Here is a 10714-nt window from a genome sequence, read left to right as displayed (position 1 = left end):
AATATTTAAATTGGTTATTATAGGGGTCATCGATTTATAATGAATACAAAACAACACATGCAATTGCAGAATGAATATGTAAATTTCAAAAACTTACATAATGATTATCAACGCGAAATACAACCGGTACTTCATCGTCCGTACTCTCTTCAACACCAACTACCGGAATGGGATTAGGCAAATCATCATCAGAAATATCAATCACCTCATTTGTAGGTTCTTCTTTGACAACACAAAGTTCTAGTGGTAGAGTTAGTAGGGTGGGTTTGCAACAGAAAACACTCATCTCAAATGTATGCAAATCAAGCATTTCAAAAACGACCAAATGATGATCAGTAATAGACATCTCCTTCTTGATTCGATTCCAACCAGTTGTAATATAGATATCATTGTCAAAAATATCCATACGAACGAACCATTTCCGATTACAAGAGGAACGTACCACAACAGGATAATATGGACAAGTTGAAAGCATCTTGTGATCAACAAACAACCTACTCACATACTACAAGTGATATGCAAACATATATAAGTTCAAACGTTCAAAACAATTATTCACTTCAAAATTTTAAACACATAGAATTTAAAATGGGATAAGTACCATGCAGTTATCACGGTCCCAAGGATTTCCAGGTTGGTAGTAGAAATACTCAGACGGCGCAAGATTTATGTCTTGATAAAAGTAGATGAGACGAAACGAAGATAAAGCTTCTTCATATTGGAAAACCACCCAGGCAGATGACGGTAACTTCAAAGACGTGACCATATCAAGCCACCCGTTATACAGAAAGTAGTCGCCTGCAATCTTAATAATTTTTACTTTGAAAATCATCCCATCGACAGTGCGGATGACAGCATTCTTAGATGGGTAGTTGAATGTTTTAATCCAGTCGCCATATAATGCCGGAAGTTTCTATAAAGAAACACAGTATGTAATGTTAATGTTAATTATAACATGAATAATCAACGACCATTAATTAAAAATTGAATTATGTTGGTCCAAAATTTTATAAGATTAAAACTAACCAACGATTTTCTGTCCTTGTTATGGACACGAGCAGCAAATCCATAAACCATTTCAGGTTCCTACGTATGCGTTCAACATGACACCATTAGTTTAATATTTATACAAGCAAAAGATAATAGTAAAATTGTAATACTTCAAAAAGGATGTTCAAAAAATATAAAAAAAAATTATAAATAAAAAATGTATATATATAATCATGAAATCTAACCATTAACAGTTAACCTAATCACAACAAAATCCATTAATAAAAACACGAAATCTTCAAATAAGTTTATGTCTAACCGAATACTTTCGATCATTGTACCATAACAATATAAACAACTTTATAAAAGTACAAGATTGCAAACATAGATTACTAAACTACAGACCAAACGATTTCGATTATTGTTTTGGTTTCCGGTTTAATCAGAGACAAATTTAACATCAACAAACACTTAGTATCTAAGATTATATACTCTTAAAATGTTATACAAAAAACTCGTATAAGATTCAAGACATTGATTATTACCCTAAAGAACAAAAATTTTCGAGTAAAAAAGATGAAAAAAATACACCAAGCGGATATGAAATCAAACATTTAACCAGAAATAAAAGATGAACACAAAAAAAAAGATCCAGGTATGCGATTGAATCTAAGGTAACATAATCGGCGATGGAAAGCTAGCTATGAAAATGTATGATATTACCGATGAAGATTTTGAGTTTTTTTTGATGAACTTCTTGAAGATGAAAGTATGCCTTGGTTCTTGTGTTGAAGATTTAGAAATAAGTGAGATTTTTGTTTATCATTACTAAAATATCTATTTATAAAGTGTCCGGATAAAAATGGTTGGGCGGGTCGGGTATGGTGCTATCTCTCGCGGATACATCTCAAAGGTTTGTAAGTTTGATTTAAAAAATATATAATGTATTGAAAGTGACTAATATTGGTATCCATGTACATTAAATATTTTAAATTTGAAAATGCAAACTTATACAATATGCAATTTATATTTCTATCTATATAAATGTAATGTATTTAAAGTGAGTACGGGAGATTTTTGAGAGTTAGGTTCATTCATTTGGCTGTAGTGCTTTCCTTTTTGTAGGGATAACCATTATCAAGACCCTTAAGATGATGCAATCTCAATATCCAAGGCCACTTAAACATGACACATCATACCTTATTTAGCATGTCTATTAGACCATGTGTAGTGGTAGTGGGTTATAATGCCACCTTCATGGGGCATTCTTCGACACGTGGCGTCCTAGTCAGCGATGGGGCATTATAGCAGAAGTGGAGTAGTAGGTATAATGCCCCATAATACCCCCCTCCGTTTGATTACAAAGATAAATAAAAGGAAACATAAGACTTTTGGAACCACGTGGACCACTAAAGTCACCCCACATTGGTTAGTCAAAAAGAAACTTCTGGACCCATTTGGGTTTTGGGCGTTTTGTTTCAAACGCTATTAGGATTTTTTTTCAAAATTATTAAAGTTTAACGCCCCATGTAATGGGGTTGGCGGCGTTTTAAGGCGTTATTTTGCAATGTTTTTTAAAAATTACGCCCCACTACGGATTGTGTTATATATAACTTTATTAAGTTGGGAGACGGGGTAATTTTCCAGTGAGAGTTATCAACTTGAAATACAAAATTAGTTTATGATAATTGTATAAGGTGATAAAAATATTATTCTCAAAATGGGGCAACATCTTTGTGACTGCTTGAACAAATTGTAAACTTTTAATAATATGTCAAATGGTATCCAAATAGTGATTCTTAAAAAGTGTCATTTAATCATCAAATTTTTAACTGATTGAGGTTAATCAACGTTAATCAATTCGAAAACAGGAATATAAGTTGGAACATCCAGGATAGGGAAAATTATATTTGAATTACAAATACATATAGAAAATTAGTAAACTAATTAGTGTGTTCTTTCCCTTCCTAACAAAATCTTTTATTCGGTTTAAGTCAAATTCCAATTTGGCCTCCATGTGTGTTTAAAGTTTGCTATGGAATTATTAACTTTTAGGTTACGAGTGAAATATAACTATAATAATGTTTGGAGATTAATGTTTAACGATAATTGTGGTGTTAGAAAATAATATCTATATTTTTTAAAAATAAAATATATAGAGATTATACTATACAAGTTTTGTATTTTTTTTTTTGATTGATTCAAATTCAATTACGGTAATTAATTATTTAAAGAAGGCATATTACCACAATGTATGTTAAAATATGTAATTTAATAAACCAAATTTTTGGACAAAAATAAACATTAAAAGTAATACACTTAATTCTTTTAATATTAAAGTAAGCAAAAGATAAAACACAAGACACTTAAAACAAATTACATAGTTCGATAAACAAAAGAGAAAATACTTTCAATTTAAATCCATTTTCCTAACGGAAAGGCGAAACGATTGTCTCCAGAAATAATGCGCCTTTAGGTCCGTTAAAGCTGTCAACGTGTTGAATGTAGTTCAAAGATTCGTTGGACATTTGAACTTCAACTGTATCTCCCCAAATACTTGTTATCAACCACTTATTCTCTTGAATTATATTCGTCCTTTGGTGCGGCTCCAATTGTTGAACTTTGCGAGCATTGCTGAAAGTAAAAACCGTTATCCAATCATCATCTTCATATTTCACCAATTCTGCAATTACCTCATCAGAATATCGAACAAGAATGCCATGGAGCTTGTTCGAAATTGTTATAAAATGCACTTGGCAAGGATTCACTTGAATACGTTCGGGAAAACGAAGAATACTGAACGATTCAGATACAACATCAAAAGCAACAATGTTACATTCACCAGGAGGAATCCAGTAATTAGAAGCAGTGAAATAAATTGTTTTGCCTGAATAAATTCCAGCCGACCATGAATAAAAGTTTGAACCTAACAGACATCCTTTGATGAAACTCAGATTTCTCCATGAATCATTATGTCGTGAGTATACACGAGCAGTAACTGCACCTGCGAAACAGTTAATATGAAGAACCTTCAGATCGTTGTTCTCGTCAAAGTACATCCCACCCGTATCGTCATGTCGACCAAAATAACGACTAAAATAGTCGTCCGATATCAACTTAAAACGCCTAGTCGTTGGATTCCAAAGGACGAGCTGATTCGCATCAGTCCTCCTAATGCAAACTAACATCAGTCCGTTAAACGAAGCTATAATTATTAGTCTTGATGGCTGGACATCGTATGGAAAAGTGATGACTTTTCTGGTATCGACTTCCAAGTTGCCAGATACTATGTCGTCAACGACAATGGTATGTTCATCCAAAGACAGCAGCTTCTTTTGTAGTAAGTTTGAAAGTCGTCGTGTATGTATTAAAGCAAACTTTGGTGTAGATAACTCATAACACCATTGTTTGCAAACACACTTGAATTGAGAAACTACCTTTGGAGGTAGTCTCGATAAGATCTCTTCAAACAACATGTCATCACCAATACGATCCATGATCCTTAATACGCTGAAAACAAAAAAAAAAAAAATTGAACAAAGAACGATCGTATAAAAACTTGTTGTATAAACACTTCAGAAGTATCATTTGAATAGCAAATATTTTATAATAGTAAAATTTCATACAATAACCATAGTAGAACAATTTTAACACTGCAAACAGGATGTTAAAAAAATATTAAAAAAATACATTAAAAGAATAGATACTATTTATATAAAATCGCCAAATCTAACCATTAAAAGTAAACCTAATCAAAACAGAATCCATTAACAAAAATACGAAATCTTCAAATAAGTTTATGTCAAACCAAATACTTTCGATCACTGTACCATAACTATATAAACAAAATTCCATTGTACAAGAATGAAGACATTTCTTAGTATCATCCAGACCAAACAATCTCTAATATTGTTTTGGTTTCCGGTTTAATCAGAGATAAAACATCAACAAAAACATACTATCCAAGTATATGATTCGAGATAATCTTATACAAAATAATTGTATACGATTGAAGACATAGATTATTACCATAAATAACAAATAATTGCGAGTACAAAAGATGAAAAAACACACCAATCGGAGATGTAATCAATCATTTAACCAGAAATAATAGATGAAGACAAAGAAAAGATTCATGTATGAGATTGCATGTATAGATACATAATCGGACATGGAAAGGTTTACATTTAAAGTAAATAAGATGAAAATAATATTCACACAACATTTTAGGTATGAAAAATACATGAAATTACCGATGAAGATTTAGAGGTTTTTTGATGAACTTCTTGAAGATGAAAGGTTTCCTTGGTACTCGTGATGAAGGAATAGAAATAACTGATATATTGTGTGAGAGATATTACTAAAATATCTCCTATATATAGTGTTGATACCCATGTATTTTTGGTCGGTTTTATTGCATATATCGTGGATTATGTTATAAATTTGTAAGATCAAGTTTAAAACTATATAATGTATTGAAATTGACTAATAATATGAATGTACAAGAAATATACTAACTTTGAAAATACAAACTTATTCAATATGAAATTTATATATCTAAATATATATATAATGTATTTAAAGTGACTATGGGAGATCTTTAAGAGTTAGGTTCATTCATTTCGCTGTAGTGCCATCTTTTTTGTAGGGATAACGAATGTGAAGACCCTTATGGTGATGCCATCTCATTATCGAAGGCCACTATAACATGACACATCATACCATATTTAGCATGTGTATTACATATAACTTTATTAACTTGGGATACGGGGTCAGTTTCTAGTGAGAGTTATCGAGTTGAAATACATACTTAGTTTATCATAATTATATAAGGTGTTAAAAATAGTCTTCTCATAATGGCGCAACTTCGTTGTGACTCACACGAAATTGGTTATGCATTAGATCTTATTTTAGGATAAGTATGTATTAGTCAAATAATTTTAGACAACAACTAAAAACATAAAAAAAATGGTTTACACAAATTCTATACTTTTATGAATATGTGAAATGGTATCGAAGTAGTGATTCTTAAAAAGTCTCATTGAAGCAACAACATTTTAAGTGATTGAGGTTAATCAACGTTAATCAACTCGAAAGTATGAATATAAGGTGATATTCAAAACACCTATTCCGGTACATTTTTTACCAAAAAGCAACTACTGATAAAGCATACGATATTACCAAATGCCAATATAAAAAACCTTAAATACTTCCAACAAATTGTCAAAATAAAATCCATAAAAACATCAATAGCATATAATGCCTTATTCCAACTCATAAGTCTTAAAAATATGTAAAATGGAAATTCAAATCTAGACCAAGGGCAGATTCCTTCATTTCTCTAACTTTGGAGTGATGAGGTCAAACTTGATAGCATCTTTTATTTCAACATCACCCGGAATGTTCGGACGTTTACTTGAAGAACTGTCAACAGCATCAACATCATAAACTTCTTGAAGGTTACGTTTGACGTTTTCCAACTTTGACTGACCATGATCGGCAACATCAACATGTTCTGGTGTAACATTGTCACCAATTACAGATTGTGATTCCTGCAGAATAAATAAAATAATAACATTCAAATTTATTTTCTATGGTTATTATTGTATTAAGTTAAGTGACACTGTGCAAAATTTAAATGTTACCTTAGATATGAATTTTACATTACTGACCGAATCAGACAGTGATTGAACATTTGACTCAGACTGATCAACCTACACAAAAAACCAAATATATAAAAAAAGTTGTATATTAAGAATAACGGTGATTGGATCACCCGCGGGGAGGGTGATCGGTGGTATAATAAGATGTTTAGAATAGAGATATTTCTTGGGTACTACTAATATACCTCGTTAATTTTCCATTTTTTCTCTAGCGCTGAGAGTATGTCATCGTCAGAAGATAACATAGAAATACCATAGTTTTCCGACTGGTTAGCAATGTTATAACTGGAAACTTTGATTTGAAAAGCAAACTTTCTGTTGATCAGCGTATCAAACTCAGCTGGAAGTGTTTGAAAGCCTCCTTCAATCGAACTGTCAACCTATTTAAAACAATGAATTTTGCCTCACATGTATGAATTAAATATATATTTACCACAAATAGGTAAAAGGTGTACCTTTGTATACACATCCAGGAGTTGTTTGGCGGTTTTCTTAAAAAGCTTAATAGCTTCATAATCAAACAACGTACAAGACACAGTCCCTGTCGAATCCTGAACCCTTAGAGGTATCTTGTATCTAGTAGGCAGCAATAAACAACAAAAATCCAAACATGCACTTAGATTATATGTTATGTATGATTAAAAAAAACCAGTAAACAAAAAATATATATTATACCGATGAATAGGGGTAATGTCAACAGCCTCGCAATCACCGTTTGAACACTCAATGATATTCTGATCTAAAACGTCAAAGCTGCCATCCTCTTTTTCAACCAGCTGAGATCTCTCTTCAATTTGTTTCTTACAATGATTGCATGCTAAATAGTACCAAGGCTTATTATTTGATATTGCAATAACAGTACCAACGATGACAACCTTCTTTTCCTATTATAATAAAGTATTAGAATATAAGCCACAATTAACGAAAAAATACATGATGTAGGAAATGTACCACTTCAATGGAAGAAATGAAAGCATTGAACACAAAGTCACCAGCATTTAAAAACTGTTCTTCAACATTGGATATCACTTGAGAACATGAGTGTTTACTGGAAGACGACTGAGAAAACTCCTTCTCCACATACCTAGAAGAGGAGTAATGTATTTAAAAAAGAAAAATAAAAAAGGACAGTTTAACTTTAATTCCAAAATTACACAGAAATACCTTTCTTTGAACTCTCTTATCTCATCAATATCAGAATTCATGAAAAGACGACTTGCTTCAAACATATTGGTAAGGCCAACTTTTTCTGAACATCGTTATGCAAATGAAAAAGGAACATAAATAGCATATTTATTAATATATATATAAGACAATAAAATAGAAGAATATTTTTATGTTTCTTGATTAAATATATTAGAAATGAGTACCTTGATAGATGTTTACCGTGCCAAAATGCACAAGAAGAACCACATGATCTTCGCGGTCCTTACCATTCATGTAATCAGACATCTCGATTGCATAGTTTTCCCATAATGTAAGACTAATCTTGGTATCACTGTACAATAAATTGTTTACATTTTAAGAATACAAGCTTATATAATATGAAATCTATATATATGTATATATATGTAATGTATTTAAAGTGAGTACTGGAGATCTTTGAGAGTTAGGTTCATTCGTTTGGTTTTAGTGCCATCCTTTTTATCCACATCCTCAATAGGATAAGACACAACCACGTATCCAAGAAAATCTACGAAACAGAACAATGTGTTAGTTTAATATACGTTTGACTATTTAAAAAGTATTAACATATTTTTGATAAAAATACAGAACACTTAACTATAACTGGTTAATAATCCATACCTATAGGAGTATTAGCTGGAACTTTTTTGGTCAACACAGATTTAAAATCAGTGAAACGAAAATAGTAGCGAGGCCCAGACCAATTCTCTATTTTAAGAACAGAACTGAATGGATACAAAGATAGCTTCTGATCCTTTCCCGTAACCTTTATCTTTGTAGTATCTTTCGCAAGAGATGGTTTGTAAATCAATAAACAGTCATCAACAACCAAATGCTTGAGGAAGCGTTTGAAAAGCTTGTTCAAACAACTACATTGCATAAATGAACCCTGAAATCAAAATTACATAATGTATTTAAGTTCATCAAGATGCATAACAAATAATCTATAATAAATTATTAGGAAGTTTCATAAAATAAAATAAAAATAGTAACCTCCTCATCCATCAAGACCATATCAACTCGATATATTTGCTTTTCATCACCATTCATTTTTTTATGCCACAATGATATGATCTTCGCCTTGATGGTGTAGTTAGTTAGGTGAGCATCGAGTGACCGGAACATAGTAATCTTATTGTTCTCCATTGAAGTGGTATACAAGTATTATCTATTAATCTGTAAACTAATTTATAAACTACACAATGTTAATTTTTTGGAATGATTGTTAAGTATTTTTGGAAGTTTAAAAACGACAATCAATCAAGTTTATTTTAAGAAATGATTGTCGGTTACATTTCAAATATAGAAGATTCAATTTCCTAGTTTTTTTAAGTTTTGATTTTTTTTTAAAAATCATGCCATTAATATAAGATTTACATTGTATTTATAAGGTCAGTTTTTTCTGTATAATCATATACAAAATTCAAAAAACATACATACAAGTTCAAAAAAACCTACATAGAAGATTTATTAAATCTGTATAATATGTGTATTGAACAAATATAGTTGATTAGTATATTTTAACTTATACATGAAAAGATGTTTACCTCGCAAAAAAAAAGGACAAGAAGAACCACATGAACTTCGACGTTGTTACCATTCATGTATCTGGACTGCTAAAATTTAAAATAACATTTCAATTTAAAATTTGGGTACACATAAAGAGTAACAGCAGACTTCAAAAATCAAAAACACCAAATTGTAGAATTGCACTCTGATACTATATACGGAATAACGATCAGATGTAAACACAAAGAAATACACAAATCTATACTAATCTATACTAATAAGTCACATAACAGTTTTTTCTGATACGTATCTATACCTGGAGGATAAACAACACCATTATATGTGATTTATAAATAAATAAAACACAGACTTCAATAAAATCCTTCAAACATAATTGTGAAATCGATCAGGGGATGTAAAACCTAAGTAAATTAAAAAGAACAATTAGTGGTGAATATATGGTCTACGAAAAGTGAAATAAGAATAGTAGAAATGAAAAGTTAACTAAAATACGAAACATACAAAGGTTGTATCAGTTACGATGATCAACAATCAACGGATGTAAACCCTAAATAAATTAATCATCGAATGTAAAAACTGAAATTAGGCGAAATCATAAGTGAAACAAAATATACATAATACAAACCTTGAATCATATGGAATGATCATGAATGAATGAATATAAGATTGAAGATCGTGTGAGCGGGAGTAGAACAACCGGAGGAGGCCGATCTAGATGGGAGAATTGACAGGTTTCATTTAGTTAGGGTTTTTGTTTAATTCTTTATATACTCGGGTCACCAATCCTCATATGGATACCCAACACGGGATCCGAATGCGAATATCTACTTGTTGCCTATTGTTTCCCGCCAAAACCATCTATGTAGTTGCATGATGTAGGGACACGTGTCCCACATCTAATTCATTTATTATATATATAGATTCTAAATAGTCATGAATCATGTTAGTCGATTGTAAAAAAAAAAAAAAGTGACGCATCGTTTAAAGAAACTGTTGGTGGATTAATTATCATATACATCATTTGTTATGCATGTCGTTTGCAAAAAAAAAATATATAACAATAAGTGATGCACCGTTTAACGAAAGTGTTGGTAATTTAATTACTATACACATTCTTTCATTCTAAATATGTCGATTGCAAAAAAGTTATGCACCTTTTAAAGAAAGTATTGTTACATCATTTGTTGTGCATGTCGGTTGAAAAAACAAATTCGCAGCTTTTGGTTATGCATCAACAAAAATAAGAATGTCATGTATTAAATTATGTATTTGATATACAATTGCACTGTAGTTATAATATTATAATATATCATATTTAATTAAAATTTACTACTAAGCATCCTTTC

The 10714-nt window shown here is 30.9% G+C and overlaps 2 protein-coding genes and 1 long non-coding RNA gene across 3 annotated transcripts; all 3 read right to left on the bottom strand.

The window, feature by feature from the left end:
• Window positions 1–3419: 3419 nt before the first annotated feature.
• On the bottom strand, window positions 3420–4487 carry LOC110876360 (F-box only protein 8-like). Its single transcript, XM_022124532.1, has one exon. The coding sequence runs from the start codon at window positions 4485–4487 to the stop codon at window positions 3420–3422; it is 1068 nt and encodes a 355-aa protein (XP_021980224.1).
• Window positions 4488–6235: 1748 nt separating this feature from the next.
• Window positions 6236–8105, bottom strand: LOC110876359. Its single transcript, XM_022124530.2, has 8 exons — window positions 8024–8105; window positions 7818–7902; window positions 7605–7737; window positions 7329–7537; window positions 7109–7229; window positions 6839–7033; window positions 6636–6704; window positions 6236–6542 (listed from the first exon to the last, which is right to left on the bottom strand). Exons 1-8 carry the CDS (start codon window positions 8103–8105, stop codon window positions 6324–6326), a joined length of 1113 nt encoding a protein of 370 aa, XP_021980222.2. The 3' UTR covers window positions 6236–6323.
• Window positions 8103–8518, bottom strand: LOC118480430. Its single transcript, XR_004862688.1, has 3 exons — window positions 8460–8518; window positions 8247–8346; window positions 8103–8151 (listed from the first exon to the last, which is right to left on the bottom strand). It is a non-coding gene; the product is annotated as an uncharacterized LOC118480430 (long non-coding RNA).
• Between the last annotated feature and the right edge of the window lie 2196 nt (window positions 8519–10714).

The sequence above is a fragment of the Helianthus annuus genome, chromosome 7 (assembly GCF_002127325.2).
Source record: "Helianthus annuus cultivar XRQ/B chromosome 7, HanXRQr2.0-SUNRISE, whole genome shotgun sequence".
NCBI classification, from domain to species: domain Eukaryota; kingdom Viridiplantae; phylum Streptophyta; class Magnoliopsida; order Asterales; family Asteraceae; genus Helianthus; species Helianthus annuus.
The sequence above is the reverse complement of the archived record's forward strand: the minus strand, read 5'-3'. Positions and strand labels throughout refer to the sequence as shown.

Excerpts from the sequence above, each read along its gene's own strand:
- LOC110876360 (XM_022124532.1), bottom strand. The coding sequence starts at position 4,487 with ATGGATCGTATTGGTGATGACATGTTGTTTGAAGAGATCTTATCGAGA.
- LOC110876359 (XM_022124530.2), bottom strand. The coding sequence starts at position 8,105 with ATGTCTGATTACATGAATGGTAAGGACCGCGAAGATCATGTGGTTCTT. Across the intron at positions 7,903-8,023 it reads CACGGTAAACATCTATCAAG|AAAAAGTTGGCCTTACCAAT; the intron begins GTACTCATTTCT and ends AACGATGTTCAG. Across the intron at positions 6,543-6,635 it reads ATGTAAAATTCATATCTAAG|GAATCACAATCTGTAATTGG; the intron begins GTAACATTTAAA and ends TTTATTCTGCAG.